Source organism: Mesoplodon densirostris, chromosome 6 (genome assembly GCF_025265405.1).
Source record: "Mesoplodon densirostris isolate mMesDen1 chromosome 6, mMesDen1 primary haplotype, whole genome shotgun sequence".
NCBI classification, from domain to species: domain Eukaryota; kingdom Metazoa; phylum Chordata; class Mammalia; order Artiodactyla; family Ziphiidae; genus Mesoplodon; species Mesoplodon densirostris.
The window spans coordinates 15,333,032-15,358,672 of NC_082666.1; the positions used below are offsets into that span (position 1 = coordinate 15,333,032).

The 25,641-nt window shown below is 42.4% G+C and overlaps 1 protein-coding gene across 1 annotated transcript in view; it reads left to right on the forward strand.

Annotated features, from left to right (window-relative positions):
- Positions 1 to 25,641, forward strand: part of BRINP1 (BMP/retinoic acid inducible neural specific 1) — a 137,074-nt gene that overhangs the window by 76,358 nt on the left and 35,075 nt on the right. The window contains exons 3-5 of the mRNA XM_060101631.1: positions 544 to 713; positions 4,021 to 4,126; positions 22,779 to 23,015. Of these exons, the coding sequence (XP_059957614.1) occupies positions 544 to 713; positions 4,021 to 4,126; positions 22,779 to 23,015 (513 nt within the window). The remainder of the gene's footprint in view (positions 1 to 543; positions 714 to 4,020; positions 4,127 to 22,778; positions 23,016 to 25,641) is intronic.

Here is a 25,641-nt window from a genome sequence, read left to right on the forward strand (position 1 = left end):
TCCCTCTCTCTCTATCTGTATCTCTATTTATCTACCCATCCATCTGTACATCCATCTGTCTGGGAAGGGGTATCAGAAGGAGAAAGAGAGAAAGGAAAGGAGGAAGGAACGAGGGAAGAAGAGGGGAGAAATGAGAGGAGGAATAGGTGGAATTGGATGATGATGAGGAAACAGGAGGAGAAGAAAGGAATGGGAAGGGCCCATCTATGGCAAATCCATCATTTTACAGAAAAGGCTGAGCCTTGAAGAGAGGAAGTGAGTTGTGTTGCGAGATGATGCTGGTGAGAACAATGAAGTGGATTAGTAAGAGCTGGACTTGATGACTAAGAGTCTTTTCATGGTCTTCGTCCTGATGGAGCTTGGTGCTTACAGACACCTCTGGACTGTCTTGCTTTCATTGTGCTCTTGATTTTCAGAGGCAGAAGGAAATTTGGGCAAAATTAATGAGAGGTCTGAAGCTATTTTCGGCATCCAAGCCATGAAGGCTTTCTACCCATCCCAAAGCTCAACAGGCTGCCTGAGCTTGTCTCCTTTTCTGTGCAGGGGAGGAGGCCTTGACCATGTACATGGACAAAAGTCACCTGGACAGGAAGTCAGGGAATGCCACCCAAAGTGTTGAAGCTCTGCACCAGCTGGCATCATCCTACTTTGTCGACCGTGATGGCACCATGAGGAGGCTCCATGAGATCCAGATATCAACTGGAGCAATCAAGGTACGGCTCAAGGGTGGCTTCAGGTGGCAGGCTCTTAAGACAACAGCACTGCACAAAGGTAGTCTGAGAGTCAACGGGCAGATGAAATCCCTGGTTTCTTACCCAGGGAGCTAACAGTGCCCCCCTGCCAACCACTCTGCCTGAGGTTGTCAAGTGCCCCATAATATCCCGAGCATTGTCATTAAGGTGACCACATGTACTGATTTCCTGCGGCAGCCCTGGCTGTAGTCATGGCAGAATTATCCATAGTACTTTCCTTCACTCTTTTTTTTTTTTTAACATCTTTATTGGAGTATAATTGCTTTACAATGGTGTGTTAGTTTCTGCTTTATAACAAACTGAATCAGTTATACATATACATCTGTTCCCATATCCCCTCCCTCTTGCATCTCCCTCCCACCCTCCCAATCTCACCCCTCTAGGTGGTCACAAAGCACCAAGCTGATCTCCCTGTGCGATGTGGCTGCTTCCCACTAGCTATCTATTTTACATTTGGTAGTGTATATGTGTCCATGCCTCTCTCTTCATCCCAGCTTACTCTCCTTCACTCTTAAAGCTCTGTGTGGATGATTTCCAGACTCCCTTTCTAGGTGAAGAAACAGGCTACAGTGGGTAAATCATTTTCGAAAGGTCACAGAGCTCTCAAGAGTCAGATTATGCCTAGGTCAGTAATTGGTTAACACCTGTGTTTTTCATCCTCCCTCCCCATTTTACAGATGGGAACACTCAGGTCCAAGGGTTAAAGACATCTGCTCAGGGTTACACACCTAGCCAGTACATTAACAGGGACTGGAACTCTACTCTCTAGACCAGGGATCCATGAGGATTGTTTGTAAAGGGTCAATAATAAATATTTTAAGATTTGCAGGTCATATGATCGGTATTACTACAACTCAACTGTGCTGCTATAGCACAAAATTAGCTGTACAATCAGTGTGTAAACACTGGGCATGGCTGTGTTCCAATAAAACTTCGTTTATAAATCAGGCAGTCTGTCCTGTGCCGACCCATGCGCGCCTACCCCAGCGCCGTCCGATAGACCCTTCCAAGATAATGGAGAGACTGTGTCTGTGCTGGCCAAGACAAGAGCCACTAGTCATGGGGTTATGGAACATGTGACCTGTGGCTACTTAGACACTAGATTTGTAAGGTTTTTTGTTTTTTTTTTTAATTTAAGTTTAAATAGCCACATTGGTAAGAGCAGCTGTGGAGACTTTTCAGCTCAATGCCTTAGAGCATAGGTACTTAAAAAAATTCCACTTTAAATGCAGTAAATTCAAGGATTACCTTTATAAAGAGAATAAAGGAGGACATTTTTGATAAAAAAGGATTAGTTCTTTGGAGGGTTTCAATGAAGATTTTTTTGCATCTCAAAGTTTCTTAAACCAGATTATACCTGCATTTTACCTCATTATTCAGTCTATTTTCTCTTCCTGAGCATCTTTCTTCTGAATAAAATGCAGACCTAGTCTTATATCAAGACTTTAAAAGGTACCTCTAGGGAAAAAGTGTGTGTGTGTGAAGGGATGAGGGGTTGCCGGGGAGTGTTGGTAGAAGTCAGGCAGATGAGTCAGAAACGGACCAAGGGAAGAGAAAAAATGTGGGAGGGGAGAGACTTGCTGAGGAGGGAGGGAGGAAGGGGAGAAGTAAATCAGATCAACAAAGAGCCAGCTGATGCGAGAAGAATCGCCTGTGTTGGGGGGATTATGGTGTTAGGGAACTCAGCACAGAGAGATGGAGCTTGATGAAGCCATCGGAGTCTGAGTGAAGCAAAGGCCTGGTTTTCATTATCACCAAATGGTTCCCTCCCCGCGGGATGGGATGCGGAATTGAGATATTGAAGCTCTGTCAGAAGGTAATCCTCTTTTGCTCATCCCGGAAGTGCAGTGTGCCTCCTTACGAGGAATTTCTTAGAGAAATTGCACACAGGCCACTCAAGAAGCCATCCTTGCAATAGCACCATCCTTGACACTCCGTCTGGCACTTGGATTTTTCTAGCCATTTCTTGACGCTACCTCACGACCCAGCTGGCTAGAATTGGTCTCCCTGCCAGCTTTGTCTAAGATGAGCAGCTGACCCAGGTGGGGACGTTTTGCCCGTGGTTTCTCTTCCTGAGCATCGTGAGCAAGATGGATTGGTAGTTTTGAATCTCATTTATCAGTAACGATGTCATTATTCTGTACACAAAAAAGAATAAATTATTTTTTAAAAGCAAAGCCTAATAACCTTCCATTTTTGTACTGTTTCCTAAGTGCTAGATACTTCAAAAATATGATCCCTTTACCGTTAGGGTGGGTAACGGTATTACTGACATTGTGTAGATGCAGAAATTGAGGCTTAGAAAGAGGAGTTAGTGATCCAAGGTTCTGCTGCTGGACAGGGGCAGAGCTGGCACTGGGAGATCCGTGTGACTGTTTCCCAGGTCATCATTCCTGACAACGGTCAGTGCTGTGTCCTTACAGCTGGATGCAAACCTCAAAACAAGCCTACAAGTGATTGTGTTAAATAATGGAACGGAAAGGCTAAAGACATGAAGAAACCACTTTACATACTAAACCATTCATATTTCAAGGTTATCTTTTAGAATAGCTGTTTCCCTCTTGTCCACCACCTCAATTATTCTAAGACAGTGTTTTAGAAACACACTACCGGAGGACTGGGGTGATCATTCTGCATTGGAACTGATTGTGCTCTTTGCTAATTTTTTTTTTCGAAAATGGGAATAATTTCATTGTTCTTGCCTAATGATGATGCATATGTACTCATCAATAATGCACGTTACAATTTATAGAGACTCTTGGTAATAAGATGTCAATTATTGAACATATGCCATGTGTCAGGCACTTACACCCATCAGGTTTAGTCCCACCACCTTCCTGGAAGGATTTACTAGCTTCAGGTTGCAGGAGCTTAGAGAAGTGACTGCCTGAGGGCACACAGCAAATAAAGGGCGCAGCCAGGATTTAACACTGACTCTCCTAACTCCAAAGCCCATGCTTTTGAAATACACTATAGTGTTTCCACTTATTTTTTAGTTCATATAATACTTAAAATGGCTTTGTGCAGTGAGAACCAAGGATAGAACGTGGGCATCCTGGCTCCAGTCTGCTGGATTGCCCTGCTATCCCGTTGTCTGCTTGGCAACAGTCAGGCATGGTCCTTGACACAGGCAAGGAGCTCAAGAAGTGGCCACTGGCTCAGGTCAGGCTTTCTCTGCTGCCTGAGCTCTGCTGGGGGCTGACTCTGCAGGATCTGTCCCAGACAAGGGCATCTGTCTCACATCTGTCGCCCTTGATGTCCACTCCAGGTCACAGAGACACGCACTGGGCCTCTGGGCTGTAACAGCTATGACAATCTGGACTCTGTGAGTTCCGTCCTTCTGCAAAGCACGGAGAGCAAACTGCACCTTCAAGGTAGGATGTCAGTGGAAATGATGGGAACAGAGAGGGGGAGGGGAGAGCAGCCTGGGGGAGGAGGGATGAGAGGGTATCAGGAGGCATGATGTGGAGGGAGAATGAAAACTAAGATGAAAGGCAGAGAAACCAACAAAAAATAAAAATATGCAAATTAAGACAGTTGTGATACGATGTCTTTTTAAAAATTTTAACATATATGGGACATTAAATTCATGGTTATTAATTAGTTTTCAGATATAAAGTATGGAAATGTGAGCTTTATCTGATTATTTTGATGAAAATGTCTAAACAGTATTATTTATAGATGTTCCAGATCTAATATATATTAAAGTTTCATTTCATAGCCTCTATTTCCTACATTATTGTGTTTGATTCTCAATGTATTTTGGCAGATATTATTTGAATTCCAAGAACTATAGGGCATTTTATAGAATTTTTGGTTCTATGTAAACTTCTTTCTCCTTATTTGTTCATCATTAGTGGTCTTCAGTATATTCATACACCCATTTATGTATTTGTGTATATATGTGTGTGCTTTTAGCAGAGTTTACAAATGAGAACATTCAATGCCAGCTGGAATATAGAAAGACAGATCCTCTTAGGCATGGCTAGTGAAATTGCAACAATTCTAAGGATTAATTTGATGAAATACATACATATTTGTATTTGTTTATTATCTATTATATGTCAGGTACATGTTATGTGCTCCATATATACTCAAGACCTTGAAGAAAATATACTCTTTAAAATAGTCATTTTATCCTGATTAATTCATCATAAAGAGGAGGGGAGATTGTAGGGGGAAAAATGATAAAACTTTAAGTATAGATAGTACTGTTTTAAAAAGCATAATTTATAATAGCAAAGAAAAAACAATGTAAAGATCTCAATTTTCCACATGAGGAGACTAAATTAATTATGTAGCATCCATACAACATAATATTAGGCAGGTGCTAAAATGTTGTTTATAAAGAATTTTCAGGATACGTGAAAATGATTTACTATAATGTTAATTAAAAAGTGGATGGTTTCTGAGTGAATGTATGGCATGATCTTAATGTAAAAGGATAAGGAAAAATAACATTGCAAGGAATTATGCGAGATGTTAAAAGAGGTTACTTCTGGATGATTAGGTTAGAGATGATTTATTTTAGTCTTCCAATTCCTTTTCTAACTTTTCTACAATGATCGTGTATTAACTTTATAGTCATAAAAAATGGCATATGCTTTAACTTTGAGCAAACTAAGAATGTGACCTTTTAGAAAGGTATCTGATAAAGGTGATTCTGAATGTCAGTGGGAGGAAAGTTGGGTTGAGATTGGCAGGTCGAGCTAAACAGAGCCTAATATGACTTTTATATTCTGATTTCTTGGCAACTCTTTGATTCATGCTCCTGTTATAGAAGATGTTTGGAAAGTGGTACAGAGCAAGCTTGATAGTGTCACTTGGGAGCAATGAATGAAAATTCAGGCCAAGAGAGTGGTTTAGCGTTAAAACAAAAGCCAACAAAGCAAAACCTCAAATACATGAAGAATAATCCTACACCCCTTTGGTAGACAAAAGAGTAGACAGATGAGTTTGGTAATGCCTGATAAGAAATGAATAAGGAAGACAGACCTACCTTGGGTGCACCAGGATTTTCCATATTAGCTCCTGTGATGCCTACAGTGAGCTTGTGGAGTGAGAGCAGGGTTTGAATCCAGGAAGTACGGCTCCGGTCTGTGTCTGATGACCCTGCTGTGCATGTAGGAGGTGAGTTATAATCAGAGTAAATTTAGTTGGGATTAACAGGATCTCACTAGGAATTTATTAAGATCTTAGGGCCATTTGGAAGCTGATTTACAGTGAACCTAAGGAAGCTTAAGATCCAGGGCTCCCTCACCTTCTAAGTCCCTAAATTTTCTCATTCTGCATATTCATATTCACATGTAATTTTGAATTCCTTTTCTCAATAAGCACCTGTAGCCTAAGCCTCAGTTCTAAAACCCAGATCTGCCATTGGTTACATTATTAGCAGTATGTTATTCACACAAAAGAAGGAGATGACAGCTTTGTTCTGTTCTAGATTGGTCAGAGCACACCTGGAGGATTGGGTCCAAGTGTGGGCAACACATTTCAGGAGGGACATCAAGAAACTGAAGGAGAGTGTCTTATAATACATAACTGATGAAGGTGGACTTAGAGCAAAAGGATGTGTCTGTGGGTACCTAAAGGGCTGTCTTGCAGAAAAGTTAGTCAAATTCAATAATATGGATAAAATGGGCCAAACCTGATCTACATGTGGGAAACTACAAGGATCCCAGGTTTAAACTAGATCTCAGTTTAAACTCAGTATAAAATAGATCTTCTAATGCACATTCATGTCCAAACCGGGAATGTCCTGCTGAAGCATATAGTGGCTCTCTCTTTTTTTTTTTTTTTTTTGTCGTACGCGGGCCTCTCACTGCTGTGGCTTCTCCCATTGCGGAGCACAGGCTCCGGACGCACAGGCTCAGCGGCCATGGCTCACGTGCCCAGCCGCTCCGCAGCATGTGGGATCTTCCCAGACCGGGGCACGAACCCGTGTCCCCTGCATCGGCAGGCGGACTCTCAACCACTGTGCCACCGGGGAAGCCCTAGTGGCTCTCTTGTTATTAGGGTTATATGATGGTGACGTTTGGTAGGGATGTTATAGAAACTATTTAATCATCATTCCACCGTGTTGGTGATTGAATCGATACTGATGCTTAGGAAGATGCTGAATCACCAAACCTTTATCAAGACTGACTATGTGCCAAATTCAGTGCTAGATCCTGGGCCTATGAACACAAATCAGTTCAACTCAATTCAGCAAATATTTTTCAAGAACTCATGTTGTCATTGAGCTAGGCACAGAAAACAGTGGTGAACAAGACAGACATACTTTTTGCCCCAAGGAAATATACACTCTATCAAAAAACATGGGTTTTGACAAATAATAATGTGCAATGAGTTTGGATGGAAAAAAATTGTGAGGGTTCTTTGATACCCAGTAGTATGGAGATTTCACCTACTAGAGAATCAGGGAAGCTTTCTTGATAAAAGGATGCACAGAATGAGACCTGAAGAGTGAAGAAGGGGGCAGGGACATAGCTCTGGAGCAGAGTCCTCGTGAATGGCATTCAAGGAAATTGAAAAGATCTTAAGAGATTAAAGCAGAGATGTCAATGGTGAGAAAGGCAAAATAATATGTCATATCCTAGAAGGCCTCTGTAGCACATTAATGAGTTGAATATTAATTTGAGAGTAATGGGAACCATAAAAGGGTTTTAAAAAACAAAGTAGCAGGAAGAGATTAATGTTTTGGAAGATCACTCTGGCTACTGTGTGGTCAATTAATTAGAGAGGAGTAGTTTGGAGGTTGGTGACCGGTTAGTTAAGGGCTACTGCAGTATTGAAGATGAGATGTCACAGACTGAAACCATGGAAGCAACAGTTGGGATGGAGAGAAATAGACCAATTTTGGAGTTACTTAGGAGGTGTCACTACCAGGATTTAGTGAAAAGACCATGAAAGATTTAGGTATTTGAGTGAATGGAGAGTGGGAATAAGATAGAGCTGACAGACAGGAAAATACATATGATTCAAGGTAGTGTGTAATATAGTAGAGCTAGTAAAAGTAATGCATACTATTACAGAGATGTGGAAAAGGAGGCAATCCATTCTATCTGTCTAGGTAGAGGAATCATAAAAAGGAGGAAAAATATTCTCCTGGTGGAAGGTAAAACAAAAATACTTCTTAAATAGAAGAATATCTCATGAGTTTTGGGTAGGCTGATATTTATTCAGTAGCGTACATAAAGCATGAAGTAAAAGAAAAAGATTGATAAATTGGACTACTTTAAAATTAAGAATTCCTGTTTATCAGAAGATGCTATTCATGGAATGAAAATGCAAGTTACAGAGTGGAAGGCAATATTGGTGATAAATGTATCTGACAAAGAACTCATGTATAAAATATGTAAATAACCCCTAAAACCAATAAGAGAAAGGCAGACAATCCAGAAAGACAAGAAAATGGGTAAAAGGCATGAACAGGCGCTTTGCAAACAAGAATATCAAAATGGCTAATAAATATTTGAAACGGTGATTAACTTTATTAGTCCTCAGAAAATGTAAATTAAAACAGTGTCATAACACACTGATCAGTCTGGCTCAACTGAAAAATCTGACAGTATCAAGGAGTGACAATGTTGAACACTGGGAACTTACATGCATTGCTCCTGGGAGAATAAATTAGTACAATCACTTTGGAAAACTCTTTTTGGCAGCTTCTACTGAAAACTCAATATGTCCTCACCTTATGACCTAACAATTAAAACTCCTAGGAATATGCCCAACAGAAATGTTACCTTTGTTCACCAAAAACCATGAATGTTCATAGGAGTTTTGTTCAAAATAGTCCCCCAAATGGAAATAGCCCCAAATGCCCATCAACAAAAACATGGGTAAATAACTTGTCATACATTCACATGATGGGCTACAATACAGAAATGAGAAAGAATCAACTACACTTTCATGCAAAAATATAGAAGAATCTCATGAATGCAACATTAAATAACAGAAGCCAGACACGAAAGAGGAAATGCTGCATGATTCCATTCTTACACAGCTCAGAAACAGTAAAACAAATACATTGCTTTAGAATTCCAAAGAGCATTAACCTTTGTGGAGGAGGAATGGGGAAGTGACTGAAGAGAGATGAGAGAGGTTTCTGGAAGTCTTAGTAATGTAATTTTTTTTTTTTGCGGTACGCGGGCCTCTCACTGTCGTGGCCTCACCCGTTGCGGAGCACAGGCTCTGGACGCGCAGGCCCAGCGGCCATGGCTCACAGGCCCAGCTGCTCCGCGGCATGTGGGATCTTCCCAGACCAGGGCACGAACCCGTGTCCCCTGCATTGGCAGGCGGACTCTCAACCACTGCACCACCAGGGAAGCCTGAAGATAATGATTTTTAAAATCATCTTGCAGCAAGTAATAGAGGGGAACAGAGTATTTGAACTGTTTAAAATTAACGTTATTTTGAGCTGTTTTTCCTTCTTAGGCATATTGTGCTTATATCCATGAGCCAGTTTATCCCTCCCACCAACTAAGAGATAGGGATCATGCTCCCTATTACATAGATGAAGAAACTGAGGCCCCAAGAGGTGAAGTCACTTTCCCAAGATCCCCCGGTTTTTGGTTCCTAGCCGCCTGGGATCCATGATTACTTTTCTCAGGGAGCCTTGAGTCAGCACAACACATTCTGGATGTGGGTAGAATGGGAATAAGTCCCTGCCCAGCTGCAGTAGTCGAGGAAGAGGGGAAGGAACGTCATCAGGCCTTCTTTTCATGAAGCCCCATCACCCCACATGGCCTTGTGACCCCAGTGGAAGGCGGAGTGATTGTTGCCAGAGCCTGCTCTAGTCAGCAGTTCGGGCTGAATCCTCATTAAGAATTAGCCCGGGGTCACCGGCAATGACTTGCGACTAAAGGGCCTTCTTGTCGATTAGCAGGGGCCTAGGAGGCACTGATGGGAATCCGTGTTTCCGTCTTCCTGTGGCTCTGTCTGTAAAGCCTGTTGAATAAAAGAGCAGCGCCTTCATGACAAATGGGATTGCTGACTTCCACCCAACTGCTTGACTCCAAATATTGGTTTTCCTTTATGAGCCAAGGAGCACCATGTTCTCTGCCTTGTGAGAAGTGAAGTTCCTCTTAAGAAGTGGATTGAAGATATCAATTAAAACTCAATCAGAGGACAAATAGGGAGTGCCTGAGAGCACATGTGATAGTGATAAGTCCTTGGACTAGCTAATTAAGTTTCTGAGCTTCTTTAGGTCTTCTAATAAATGGGAATAAAAACACCACTGCCTCGGAGTCATGGTTCTGCATTTATTTGAAAAATATGTTGAAAGCACCTGACCTAAAACCCAAGAGGGCTGATACAAAATAATAGCTATGACTTCCTGGATAGTTCTCATGTGCCAGGTATAGAGCTTATTCCTTTATATTAATCTGTCAGAAACCTCAACACAGACCCATTTTCCAGATTTGCAGATTGAGGCTCACAGAAGTTAAGTAACGTTCTTGTAGCCAGCAGAGCAAGAATTTGAACACAGGTCCACTCAATGCCAGTGCTCTTAAAAGTGTGTAGCATATTGTGTCTCAACCTGGAACATATAATCATGGTTTTTATTGGAGCAAGTAGTTGTATAGTGCTTTCTATGTGCTGATAGGTTCTGCTATTTACTTTAGAAAGTCTGTGATTTTCCTAAAATTACTTGCCAACTTGTGGATGTGCGTAGGTGTGCCATTTCCATAGCTATTCTCATACTCTCAAAAGAATCCAGAACCAGAAAAGATCAAATACCTTTATAACAGACGATTATGAAAGCCTCGCAACATTCCAGGTATAGATGACTATAAAAAGGGCTGCCTCTGACCAGGGGAAATCTGGAATAATTTGGTGACTCAAGACTCAGACTTGTACAGAAAGAGGTGGAAATGCTGATGGAGCATAAGCTGGTGTTGAGGGGAGGGAATATCAGAAGATTTATCATTTGGTATGTGGTCACGTGGGGCTATACCTTTCAATAAACTTGTGTCCGAGTGTGCATCATGGAACTCCTGACTGATCAGTGATCAATGTGACAGTTTGACCTACTTTAACCACCACATCCCACTTGATTCCTTGTTGGTCTCTGATTGTACACAAATCAGGCGTCAGGATGGCCAAAACCTAAATAAATCACCCATGGAAATTTATACATTGACTCTCTTCAAACACGGTACCTGTTTATTTTTTAAGATTATCAAGTCAATCTTTATTTTTTTCCCTCACAATACATCTTAGGCAGAATTAAGCTCTTCTTTGGCACTGCAAATGTAGCACTTTCAATGCACTTCTACTGTGTTCTAGATACATTCTACCTTGTTTCATGTGCACAATTGTTCATATTTCTACTAAATTGCAATTAAATTCCCCGAAATTAGAATCATATCCTTTTTAATGTGTTCATTATTCACTTCTTATTTCAGTGTTTAGATTGTAGTATACGCTCAATAAATATTTACTGATTTAAATTTATTTGAACTGTCAAATCAGTTTGCTTTGAATCTTAATTTTTTACTGTGATAAAATATATATCACACAAAGTTTAATGTTTTAAACATTTTAAAATCCACAATTCAGGAGCATTCAGTATATTCACAGAGTTGTGCAAGTGTCATCACTATCTACTTCCAGAACTTTCTCACCATCCCAAATGGAAATTCCATATTCATTAAGCAGTAATTTCCCATTCCCTACTCCCTCCAGCCCCAGACAACTACTAATCTGCTTTCTGTCTCTATGGACTTGCCTATTCTGGACACTTCATATAATTGGAATCATACAATATGTTTTTTTGTGTGTGTTTCTGGCATTTTTTTTTTTTTGCGGTACGTGGGCCTCTCACTGTTGTGGCCTCTCCCGTTGCGGAGCACAGGCTCCAGACGCTCAGGCTCAGCGGCCATGGCTCAGGGGCCCAGCCGCTCTGCAGCATGTGGGCTCTTCCTGGACTGGGGCACGAACCCGTGTCCCCTGCATCGCCAGGCAGACTCTCAACCACTGCGCCACCAGGGAAGCCCTCTGGCATCTTTGATGTAACAGAATGTTTTCAGGGTTCATCTATGTTGTAGCATGTAACAATACTTCATTCTTTTATGGCTGAGTTAAGATTCCATTGTGTGGATAGACCACATTTTGTTTACCCATTCATAAGTTGATGGACATTTAGGTTGTCTTCACCTTTTTGTTAATATTGCTTCTATGAACAGTGTGTTCAAGTTTTTATTTGAATACTTCTGTGCAATTCTTTTGAGTATATACCTTAAGAGTGGAGTTGCTGGATCATATGGCAATTAAATTTTAAAAAATAAGCTTTGGTGGAAAAATAAGTTTATTTTGTGGTAGATTGCATGATTGCATCTCTCTCTTCCCTGAGAGAATTATACATACCAGTGCATTGCCTGTGACAGGCAATGCTGTCCTGTGGGATGTATACACCCCACTTAGTTGACATTGCACTGGGACATATGATTTGCTTTGGCCAATGGAATGTAAGAGAATATAATGCATGCCTCATTTTAGCAGGCCCTTGAGGAGACATTGCCTGGCTTGGCTTTTGTTTCCCTCTGTTATGAGAATGCCATATACCTGAGAGAGGCCACTCCTTCAGTATAGATCCAAAAGAAGAAGACATCTGATGCAGAGCCAGAGCCCAGCCAGCATGAAACATGAGCAGGAATAAACCTTCGTGGTTGTAAACCACCGGGATTTGGAGGCTGTTTGTTAGGAAACAGAAATGTAGCAAAAGCTCAATAATACTGAAACACTGGATTAAATAACATAAACCACACTTATTTACTGCAGGACTTCTCAGCGCCTTAACTGGGCTAATGTGTATTAGGAGTCTCACGAGCTGGATTAAATGTACAGAGTTTCCTGAATGTACTTGATCTTGGTTACATCTGCAGGTCTATGATTCTGTGTTACACAACTTGGCAAATGCTGGACTATAATTTCACTTGGGTTCAATCCTGTCCACAGTAACTGTTCCAAACTCCTCTACTCTTACAAAAGTAGAGGTCTTTTCTTTATTCCTTTTTTGCTGAAATGTGTGCATATTTTATTTTAATTGTACATTTATGAATTTTGTTCTCCTACCCAACTGGAGCCCGCTGAGGTCAGAAACCGTCATACTCATTTCTGTATCTCTAGCATCTAGTACAGTGCCTGCCTCAATAACATGGTGAGTGAAAGGACTTTCCTAAGAGTGGCTGAATTGAACAGTTTTATTTTTACACACCTACTGTGATCTAGTGTTGTGCTTGATAGCATGGAAAGAATGAAAAGGCAGTTATAGTTCTCAAGAATCATAATTTGTAGCAATGGATCCCAAACAAAATGTGTGCTGAAATTAGGGGTCAAGGCCTTTAGCATCCTTGTTCTCCTAGGATGTTTTTTCAATTTGTGCATTTTTTCACTCAGATGTTTCTGAGCACCTGTCCCCTTCACTATTGAGCTGCAGTTAAAGTGGCTTCAGGTTTCAAGCTATGATGTTGGGAAAGATGATACAGGTCCTGCTTATGAGGGATGGCTCTAGAGAGGTGGGCTGTGCTAAGCCCAGAACAGAGAAACACAGTCCTCTTTGAAACACATCCTCTCTAAATTCACCTTCATTCAAACTCATTTACTGGGTACCCACTAATGTGCCAGATAACAAGGAAGTGGGAGGTGAATGAGGTACTGCCTCTTGCGTTCAAGGAGCTCACAGAACAGGAGGAACATGAATATAGACACACATAGTATGATGCAATACGTGTTCTCTTAGAATTTGAGTTATGTGCAAGGTGCTTGGGTTGCCCACAGAGAGAATGCCTCAGATTGTCAAAAGCTTCCAGAGAAAGCAATAGAAAACAGGGTGAGGACAGGAAATGACATTAGTTGGATAACTATCATGTACTAAGAGCTTCACATGGGTTACATAATTGATTTTGTTTTCCCATTCATGGAGATGTAAGTTACATCCAGAAAAATTCACCCTTTTGAGGTGAACAGTTCTATGAATATGTCAAACATATCCAATCATGTAATCAAGATACCACCACAATCAAGGTATAAAATTGTTCATTTAACTTTTACAAAAACCCTACACAGGAAGCTTTAATGAGGAAACTGAAAATCAGAGAAGTTAAGCCTCTTAGTTTTAACTTCCCAAGGTCATGCCGTTAATAAGAGCTGGAGCCAAAATTTGAACAAAGAGAATTTGGAGCATTTGGGGGACAGCAGTGGTCGTGGTACAGGATGTAGCAAAAAAAGGGAGTTAGGTGAGAAAAGAATCTGCTGACATCAGCTGATCTAGGGATCAGGTGACAGAGAGTCTTAGAGGTGTCATTTGGTTTTTATCATGAATTCTATGAAGAAGCTTAGGCTTAAATTGACTCAACCTCTTCTTAAAGCTTCAAGGGCATCTTCATGTTGCAATTTTATGAAATTGAATTTTAAAATTATGTTGGAGAAAAAAAGTATTTTGGCCTCCTTATCGTTAGCGATTTCATAGTTTAGACCATATTCTCTTTTTCAAAGTTAAAATTGTCATTTAGAAGTCTCCCTGCCCCCAATCCCTTTTGCCAGTTTAAATCCTCCTCTGATTGTCTGCCTTACTTAAGTTCCATGAGAGCAAGGATTTTGTTTCTAGTTCCTTGCCTTTTAGCCAGTGCCTGAAAGAATACCTGGCACCTAATAGATGCCTATTTGCTTAATAATTGAAATAAGACCAGCACAGAATAGACCCAGAAAATCAAGGTTGAAAGAATCTTCATGATCAACTAGTACACTGGCTGGCCAACTTTTTCTGTAAAGAGCCAGATGGTAAATATTTTAGGCTTTGTGGGTCACACACAAGTCTCTGTTGAAACTATCCAGCTCTTCCATTGTAATGTGAAAGCAGCTGTAAACAATACTTCAATCTGTGTGGTTGCATTCCAATAGAATTAATTTGTGAAAATAGGCCCACGGGCCCCAGTTTGCCACTTCCTGTATCCATCAGTATAGGCTAGGTTATGTTGTGCTAACAAACAATCCCTGAATCTCAGTGGTTGGCAAATGTAAATACTCATTTCTTACCGATGCTACATCATGGTCACAAGTCAATTGTGATTCTGCTTCACAGAATGAAGAAGGCACTTATCTGGAGAACAGCCATGGCCTCTAGATGGAACATTGTTGTTCTTGTGGTGATGGGAAAAGAGAATCTGACGGATCCATATGTTGGTTCTCATAGCTTCGTTTTGGAAGTTGCAAACATCACTTGCACATTTCATTAACCAAAACATGTCATGGGAACCTATCTGAGTTCAGAGGGTGGGAGTGTGTAATTTTTTCAAAGGCAGGACACTGCAGGGAGGGGCACTGAATATGCATTGATAGGTTCTTTGGAGCATCCCTACAGGGTCACCTTTCTATACTGCCAGTGATGAGGAGCCCTCTGCCTACTAAGGCAACCTGTTTCACCCCTCAAAACTTCTGCTCGTTAAAAAGGTTTTCATTTTATTGTGCAGAATATCGTTTACCTGTATTTTTCCTCCAAGAGTTCCATGTCTACTCCTCAAGATCCCGCAGGATAGATGATGATACCTGGGAAAACAAAAGGTTATTCTATCCAGAAGGGGGAGCCAGAACCCACCCACTTTTCCCCCCAGGTAGCTGCCTTTCTTCATTTCCTGGAGTGCAAATGACCCGTCATGGAGACAGGGCTGAGCTTCTGAATGAGATCATAGCCTTTTTGCCCTTTCTGCACAGTTTCACCCTGTGAATTATCATCTTATTTCCATTCCACTCCAATGAGCTGTCAGCGATAGATACTGTAATTCACGGCAATAGAAACACAAACAGATGGGTAATTGACCTGCATGCCTTCATTACACTGAGGTTCAGAGTGACTGCTGGAACCATCAAGTCCTTTATCTGCCAGAGTCTGAAATCCCTAGGCTTTCACAGGAAGGGGGTCAGGCTGACTTTTTACAAAAGGTACAGTCCTTGTTGTGGTTCTCCTCACCTCGTGCTTTTCAGAAATGGACAGAATTTGACAAGCAGAACTTAGCAGGTACAAGACAACAGGTGGAGGACTCCCATAGGGCTCCGAGAGATCTACAGGGGGCCACATTCTGATGCAAGAACAGGATAGAAAAATATTTATACTCAACCAAAACAGAACCTGTATTTTTCCCTCTTCCTCTTAGCACTGTAAGAGATTGTACATTTAATGTTTAATGAAATAGGTCAGAAAAGAGCAAATCCATCAAAAATATTACTATATTAGGTAATTAGGATATAGAATAAAATAAAACAAAGCTGAGGGAAACAAAAGGAAGATATAGAGCTCTTGCCTTGAACAAGACTTAGATTGATACAAGGTATGCACACACTGACCCAACTCTGTGCAGCGTATGCCTTCTCCATGGGACGCTGGGGATGCCCTTCTTTATCCACTGAGACCAGGCTCGTGTCTCAAGACTCTACCCACATCCTAGCACATCACAAAGTCTTCCATAATTATCATGCCCAGGCTTATTTTCTTTCGTCTTCATAATAGATCACTGGCTTATTCAATATTTGAAATATATCTATTGAACACTTACTATTTACCAGACATGATGCAACTTTATGTTTTAATCATCAGTTAAGGCTTTTGTCTCTTGGATTCTGAACTTTAGTTTTGAATCTCCAGGTAGCACTTCTGTGTTCTTAGAAGGAAGGAAACATCTCGTCCAGCAGTTCCTCAGGTACTGCTTGTTGAAGGAAGGAGAAAGTGGCTAAGAGGTCCTATCAGCAGAGGAGCAGGAGCAGGGTCAGGGATGAAGGTTGGATTATAATCTCCAGATCTCAGGAGTACCTTGGCTTTTGTTGATAGTGTCCTCTTTTCCAGACATTTAAGTGTTCCCTAGCTCACTGAGCACAGTCACCTGAACCAGGTGCCTGCTTTACACAGCAATATTGACAATGTCCTCAAAGGTCTCCAGGGATCCAATGTAAGGTTACCCTGAAAGTTATGTTACTTTAGCGCCCCCCAATGGTTGAAACTCAGCAGCACAGTGAGCCGCCTTTTCTTTTTCTGAACCTCAGGTTCACTCCCTGCCTGTAAGAGACCAGGATCCTTGACCTTTGTTATTGTAAGAAGTGCTGTTCCTCTAATGAGCTGACAGATCTCTGCTCTGTGTCATTCTTCCCTTCAGAGCTGTGATCTTCTCTGAGGTGCCGGAAGTTGTTCTTCTCTAGGGAACTTGGAAGTAAATGAACAAACAAAAAAAGATGAACCTTAATCAGAAAGAAAGGTGATGGCTAAGTTGGTTCTTAGTTGGAAAGAGTAGTATTTCCTGAGGCCTTTGCACATGCCGTTTCCACTTTCTAGAACACTCTTCCTGTGGATCTCCCATCCCCTAACTCCCCTAACTCCTGTTAATCCGTTGGATCTCAGCCTAAAAATGCTGCTTCCTCTAGAAGAGAGTCTTTGACCACCCCTACTCCATGCTGGGCTAGGTATTCTTCCCGTGTGTTCCCCGAGCAATCTTGTGCTTCTGCTAAAGCACTGGTCTCACTGCATCCAAGCAGCTTGTTTACAGATCTGTCTCCTTCCTTAACTGTGAGGTCAGCGAGGGCAGGGAGTTGCCTGCTTTATTCACCCTGGTATCCATGGCACAGTGCCTGCCACCCAGTAGCGCTTAAGCAATATGTGTGGAAAGAAGGGAAGAGAGATGGAGAGAAGAAGAAGATAGATGGAAGGGAGAAGGCAAGGAAGGAAAGGAGGGAGGGAGGGAGGGAAGGAAGGAAGGAGGGAAGGAAGGAAAATTCATTGAAGTACAAACAATGGAACAATAATAATGAGCACCTACAATAATTACTATAATGCTATTAAGACAAAATGCACTCTTGGCATGTTTCCTACTAGCCCAAATGGGGCTACTCAAGAAGGCTTTTTCTAAGAAGGGCTCAAGTTAGGTCCAGGTAATGGATTATGTTCTAATAGGGTGTAAATGGAGGAACCTAACATTTATTGAACACTTAATTATAACAAAATACCATAGATTGGGTTGTTTGAACAAGAGACATTATTTCTTACCATTCTGGAGGCTGGGAAGTCTAAGGTCAAGGTGCCAACAGATTTGGTGTCCGATTAAGGCACATTCCTGGCTTGTAGACAGCTGCTTTCTCACTGTGTGCTCACATGGCCTTTTCTTAGTGTGTGCTCAGGGAGGGAAGGAGGGAAGGAGGGGGAGAGGGAGAGAGAGAGGGAGAGATGGAGAGGGAGAGAGGGAGGAAGAGAGCGCGCAAGCGTGCATGCCTTCCCGTCTCTTCCTCTTCCTGTAAGGGCACTAATCCCATCACGGAGACCCAACTTTCATGACCTCATCTAAACGTAATCATCTTTCAAAGGCCCCACCTCTTAATGCCATCACAAGGGGGGCAGGGTTAAGGTTTCAGTATATGAAATTGGGGTGGGAGGGGCACAAACATTCAGCCCATAAGAGTCAGGTGTTTGCTAAAGTGCTGTTTATGCCTTTTCTCCCCTTGTTTACCCTTTTCAACGGCCCTGGAAGGTGGTTATTGGGATTTTTAACTTCACAGGCAAGAAAACTGAGTTTCAGAGGGGCTAAGACATTCCCAGAGGCCACTCTGTGCCATAGGTACCACAGAGGCCCCAAGCCAGGCATTCGTCTCAGTTTCCACACTTACCCACTGGAGATGCGGAAGGAACTGCGAGTGTTTCAGAATTCAGTCCTAATTCCCAGATTCAAGTCCTGAGTCTTTTACTATAGTTGTGGAGCTATGGACATGTCCTCAATTCTAACGGCCTCAAAGGTTTTAGGGACAACTTTCTCTTCAGTTGGGATGAGAAAGGGGATGCTTCTTTCATTCAACAAATGAGAGTCTGAAACCTCCACCAGGCTTGGCCTTAAGTTACACTCTGGGGGCTTGTCGTGGACAGATAAGCCTCTGTGCCCCTAAAGCCCATCTCCCCCATTAGACAGCGGGCTGTCCCCCTTAAGCCCACTGTCTAATGGGGGAGATGGAACAAAAATAAAGACAAATGAATAAGGTAATTTCATTCAGAAACTAATTCTGTGAAGCAAATAGAAGAGACATTTTAACTTGGGTGGTCTGGGCAAGTCTGGATGGCAGGACAAGGGGGCCAGGCAGAGATCTGGGAAAGGAATATTCTAGGCACAGGGGAGGACAAGTGCAGAGACTGTAGAAAGAATAAGACTGGCACAAAAGAGGGACTGAAAAAGGGCAGGATGCCCGTGTGTCCTGAAAAAAAAGAAGAGAGGATCAGGAGAGAAGAGGAAGGAGACGGTCAGTGAAATAGAGGCACCCTCTCGTGTGACAGCACACAGAGACTGTACGTAAAATACAAAAGATACCGTGCGACATGCGTGTTGAAGGTGAGGCAGGAGGGGGCACTGAGGAAGATGGGGCAGAAATCAGGAGAAGAGAAGGCAGAGGACATGGGGGTTCCCACATCGACATTCCATTTTAAAGTACAACAAGATTTTTTTTTTAAGTATAACAAGACTTGGGTGGGGGGAGCAGATTCCATATGTTTAGCACGGGTGAGTCGCTGTGCAAATAGAACTTTCAACTCTTGCCTTCCTGGGTTTTGTGAGGCCAAATTTATATGCTTGGCACCAAGGGTGGCCTTTTTCTCTCTCTCATTTTCTCAGTATTCCTTTGTGTGTGTGTGTATCTTTGGGAACTCTGGGGACAGAAGATTCCACCCCAGCCGGCAGCTGTATATCTTTCAAGCTGTGGTTCCCCAGGCCAAATCCCCCTCCAAATTATTTATGGCTCCCATTGAAGCCAGCAGGACTCAGGCGCCCATGTAGGAGGTGCTCAGCAATGGGCCTCTTTGTTGGACACAGGTCATGGGGAGGCAACACTGCCGGTGACTGCTGTGTGAGCCTCCGCTGCTGGAGAAATGGTTATGTAACTTTAAATAGTAATGACATTTTGCAGAAAAGTGCTTTTTAATTGCTATGTCTTCATTATTCTCTTTCAAATTTGCCCAGGAGATTCCGCCTCAGAGACAGCTTGGCAGGTTCTGGGTTTCCATTTTTAAAGAGCAACCAGTTTTGTGTTTCAGCTGCTCCCAGAAACCCCCCGATCCCAAACTTCATCTGTTTTCAGTTGCATTAAATGGGATAGGTAATACTGCCTTTTGTATCCTTGCCAGACAGAGAAATGATTAATGCAATTTTTGAAAAATGCTCTCCCCAAATTCCTTTTGGGCTGGGACTAAGAATAGAATATTTTCCCCTACAAAGGGGGAGAAAGAAAATGATGAGCAAGCTAGAAAAGTAGGACTGAGAGTACAGTCTGTAGAATTTCTTTAAGCAACAGAAACTTAACCCCAATCCATAGACTTAGATGCCTATAGGGGATTGGGATCAGCTAAAAATAAATTTTGCTTTGGAAGTGAAAATGGTGATACAGATAAAGTGACTCAATAATGCATACTCTGAAGAATTAGAGACTTGGTTTAGAAGGACTTTACTGCTTGATTTGGTTTGCTCTACCTTTTGGTATTTGCATCATACCCCTCCGTACAGGAGCCCTTCTGAGCAGTGACTCACTCATTTGGACCCTCTGCTCATTGGGGTGGCACTCACCCGCCCAGCCTTGTGGTGGATCATCGCCCCGGGGCTGTTCAGCTCTGTCTGTTAGAACGTCTTCTGTGCATGTTGACAAAGGATCCACCTTTCCGGATAGCCCTCCCACCAATGCTGGTTCAACAAACACATAATTCTAAACCCCACTTTTTTGTGGAAGCTCTCCAAATACCCAAACACTGCCTTCTGGATATTTTCTTCTTCTGATTAGATACTCACAGCTATTGTTCCTTTGTTTATCCTGAAGTTTCTGTTGAAACTTTAAAAAAAACATTAATCAGAGAAATGGCATCTCTGTCATCATCATCATCAAAAATAGGAATAAATCACATTTGTTTGTTTGCTATGCATCAGGGACTTGTTCTAGACAAGTCTAAAGAATGATTTCACTTAGCTCTCTCAATAACCCTCTGATATAGGTACTAAAGGTATCTCCATTTTATTACTTTTTTTTTTTTTTTTTTTTTTTTTTTTTTTGCGGTACGCGGGCCTGTCACTGTTGTGGCCTCTCCCGTTGCGGAGCACAGGCTCCGGATGCGCAGACTCAGCGGCCATAGTTCACGTGACCAGCCGCTCCGCGGCATGTGGGATCTTCCCGGACCAGGGCACAAACCCATGTCCCCTGCATCGGCAGGCGGACTCTCAACCACTGCACCACCAGGGAAGCCCGGTATCTCCATTTTAGAGAAGAGAAAGTGGAGCCTTTGAGAGGTTGACTAACTAACTTGAGATGACTTAGGTAGTCAGTAGAGAAACCTGACTCTAGTCATGCCCAGCTCTTAACTACTGTGTTAATGATTTCCTACCAGAAGGCATACTAGAAGCACAGTGTTCTTTTTCACAAGGTCCCGCTGAAAATAGTCTTTTTTCAGCTCTCATATGAAGACAGGTTGAAATGATGAGCTTCGTTTTTTTTTTAATAATTTGAAAGCAAGAAAAACAAAGATAAAAATCTAGAAACACAACTTTGAAGTCGAGAGTGAAAGAAATGCTGAGTTTATTCAGCAGATCCCTGATGAGTAGGATTAGGGATGTCCCTGAAGCAGGAATGAGAAAAAAATTTAATCCAAACAGCACAGTTCTCTTTTACACAGTGGGTAGTAAAACCATTACCCCAGTATGCATTGGTGGCAAAAACTGTTGGCAGCTCCAAATGAGGTGGAGAGAAATGTCCCAGGCAAAAGTGCTTGAATTAATTAATTTAGCCCAGAGTTGTCCTTTTTTCTGGGCACCATAGGCGATGGCCTGCTGTGCTGACATTTCATAGGTACAAGAGTAGTGTTCATGCCCAGATAAATCCTTCTCCATCATTGGCCCTCTGGCTTAGGACTTTGATTAGTCAAGTATAGAGAAAAAAATCATGAGATGTGGTCAACAGTTCTCATCTTATAACCATGAGCTACTCATTTCCTCTTGGTGGGCTTTGCCTTCTTCATTTTTAACCAAAGAACAGATAATTAATTTAATTTGATGCCATTCTCCACTGATATTTATGTGTATGTGTGAGTGATACTGTGGTCCTGTTAAATTATATAATTCTATTTATATCATCCTTACCCAGGAAACTACCAAAGTATTCCCATTATTCACAGGATGGAGTCCAAGTTCCTTAGCATATAATAACGACCTTTGCACTCTGGCATCTGCCCTTTTCTAAAATCCGTTCTCCTCCAGCACTGCAACCCCACCCATCAAATTCATTTCATTCACCAGCAACTCCCAGACATGTTAAGTCTTAGTTCTTGCTACCCCTCTCTTTAGAGTATGCATCCTGTTCCTTTTTACATAATGATCTCTTACTCACTTTTCAACCAGCCCAAATATCATCTCCTCTGCAAAAGTTTCCCTGCTATCCCAGCAATGCTATTTGCAGCCTTCTGCTGTCCAGTTACCTCATATGGCCGGCTCTGCTCTGGGTCTATAAAGCTATGTTATGATGATGTGTGTCCATGTCTACCCCTGCTGATTATATTATAAACTCCCCAAGGGCAAAGATCATGTCTTTTTTATCTCTATAGACCTAGTGCCTAGCTCAGGACTTGTGCTTCATAAATAGGGTTCATAAATATTAGATAAAAGGAAAAGGAAAGAAAAGAAGGAAATAAAGAAAAATAAACAGCAATCTTGTGCTTTCAATAAGGGTTTTCTCCCAAAATGGAAAAGGTATATTAACAGATCTGGCTCTAGCTTCAGTCCTAATATCACGGAATAGAGTATGCAATGCAGAGATGGCCAAGGTCATGACCTGAGAAGTTTAACTAGAAGCAAGGCAACTGGAGGCCTCGCCAGTTATGCCCTGTGTGGATCTAGGCAGGCCCAGAAATAGTTTGGTTACACAAAGAGAAAGCTAGCAGCTTCGGAGTCCTACGCATCACCTCTCGAAATTGTTAATGAAACACCTTTTCTAACCTTTCCTTTTCCCCTCCTTGCTATTTTCAAATAGGTCTTCAGATCATCTTCCCTCAGTATCTGCAAGAGAAATTTGTCCAATCAGCCTTGAGCTACATCATGTGCAACGGTGAGGGGGAGTACGTGTGCCAGAACAGCCAGTGTAGATGCCAGTGTGCCGAGGAGTTCCCACAGTGCAACTGCCCCATCACCGACATCCAGATCATAGAGTACACGCTGGCCAACATGGCCAAGTCTTGGGCCGAAGCTTACAAGGACCTGGAGAATTCAGGTAGAGAGCCTAATGCTACTACTGCATGAATGGTACCATGCCAAGTCGAGAAAATGATCTCACTGGAATTAGTATGGCTGAGGGGAACATTCAGTGACCCCCAAGTCATTCACGTTGGAGGGTCCAGAGCCATCCTAGTAGCCATCAAAGAGTAGGCACTCAGTAAATCTCCAGCGAGTGGAATACTGAATAACATAATCAAGTGTGTGGTCCTATGGTGTATTGCTTCTGTGGTATCCAGACGACAGAGAGAATAATGTGTGCTAGCACATAGGAAGCCTCTGGAGAGGGGAGTCAAAGCTTGTATTGATTCCTGAGTCTGTGTGTGTGTGTGTGTGTGCACGTGTGTGTACCTGTCTCCCTGAATAAGTGAACACACATATATGTGTAAATATGGGTATGTATATATCTATATATATGTTCATACATAGGTAGATATTGCTATAGATATCCAACGAATTCACAGACTTTCATAGCTGGAAGTCACTTTTCAGGTAACTTAGCTATTTCCTGTTTTTGTGGTTGAGAAAAATGAATTTCAGGGGAGGAACATCAGTCACCCGAGGCCATAAAGTAGGTGAGGTGCAAAGTTGGATTTTTGCCTCGTGGAGCTTCTAGTTAATGGGCAATCCCGGCACCTAACATGTAACTCTGCAGAGAATAGTGACATGCTAATCATATATGTGTAAGGAGCGAGGGGCTCCTGTGAACAAATCTCATGGCGTTGGAGGGCAGTATGGCCAGGGAGTCAGGAGAGGCCGCCTCGAGGGAGAGTCTCAGTACCTGAGTGTGTGCAGAGACCAGAGGGTGAGCGCAGGTGGGCCAGTGGGAGGCGCCTGGGAGAGAGATGGTTGCCATGTGAGTTACAGGGGTTGTATATGTAGTAAAAATGGGAAACGTGCAGAGATGCTGAGGTATTTAGAAGGAACAATTAGCAGGGCTTGATGGTAGATTGACTCTGAGAGTTCAAGGGAAGGGTTTTGAGGTGAGCTCCAAGGACCTTTTTTAGGTATGCTTGCTAGACAATCTGATGGATGCTGGTACCATTCATAGAGCTAGAACACCCTGGGAGGTTTGGAAAGAAGACTGTGTACTCAGTTTTGGACATGAAAAGCTTGGGAACCCTTGAGACTTCCAAAAAGAGATGCCAAGTAGATATTTGGCATTTAATATGTGCTCAGGGATCTGTTAAATAAATGGACGTATGTAGAGAGCGTTTCTGTTTTTAACACAACCTTATATCCCTTAAATCTATTACAACATTAATAGATTGAGTTAAAGTGAGTAGTGATATTCCTGTGTTCTAGAGGAGGGAGGGTGTCAAGACCCAGTGTCTTCCCCTGGGTTACGTAGTTAGTAAATGACTGCGCTGGTAATGGAATGCCTGATTCCAAATCCACTGCTCATAGCAGCTTTTGCAACTTATTAATTCTACTTTACCCACCCCCAGGCCTCAGTTCCCTCATCTGATAAATGAGAGGACATGTTTGTGTTTTTAATATTTGAATTTATTTAAATCTTTAGCCAAGAAACCCTTTGATCAAACAAAATCTTACCTTGGAGCCACTGTGTACCACAGATAAAAGCTGAGCTGTAGGGGCTTCCCTGGTGGCGCAGTGGTTGAGAGTCCGCCTGCCGATGCAGGGGACATGGGTTCGTGCCCTGGTCTGGGAGGATCCCACATGCCGCGGAGCGGCTGGGCCCGTGAGCCATGGCCGCTGAGCCTGCGCGTCCGGAGCCTGTGCTCCGCAACGGGAGAGGCCACAACAGTGACAGGCCCGCGTACCGCAAAAAAAAAAAAAAAACAAAAAAACTGAGCTGTAGAGCACTGTGTTTGAAAACCACTGGTTTCCATTATCTCTAGACCTCCCACCAGTTCTGGGAGCGCAGAATGCATCCATGATTCTGCTCTCATGGGGTCATCAAGTGGAGCTGTGAGGCCTTAGGAACCTGCACCCATTAGTCCATTTAAAATCCTGGGAATCCATGAAAGAGGAGAGGTTCATGATGGAAATGTATTATGATGATTATTTGGCCTCAAACAAAAGAAGCATTTGATAAAATGCTTTTGAAAAGAGATTCTACTGATTGCTAAAAAGCAGAGGGGGGTGTAGGCTGTGTGCACAAGTAGTAGGGATCCCTAGCACAGAATCCTTATTCCCAAGGAAGAGAAGCCACTCTGAGTGGGTGGGTGTGGGAGGAAATGCAGAAAGCTGAGATGCTACAGGGTAAAAGCTGGAAAGGCCTCAGAAATGATTTCTCTGTCACGATTGTCTCTCCACAAAAGCCTTTCCTCTAGATCCTGCACTCATCCATTTGAAATGTTTGTACCCATGAAAACAAAGCCATCCATCCACACGTGTATGTGGCTTGTACATGTGTACTTTCCTCCTTTTCCTTTGCAACCCATAACCTTAATGACTCAGCCCCAAGTAATTTGGAGGAATTAAGGACTGGCCAAAGGTCAAAGCCATTGATTCCTTCATGGCTCGAGAGTTAGTGGTCACATAGGACCTAGTTTACACACATAAATGGGGGTCTACGCTTCCTTTACTGGGGGGGAACCCTTCTACTTTTAGTCAAGAAAATGAAATCATTTTCACTTTTTAATTAGGTGTTCGTATCT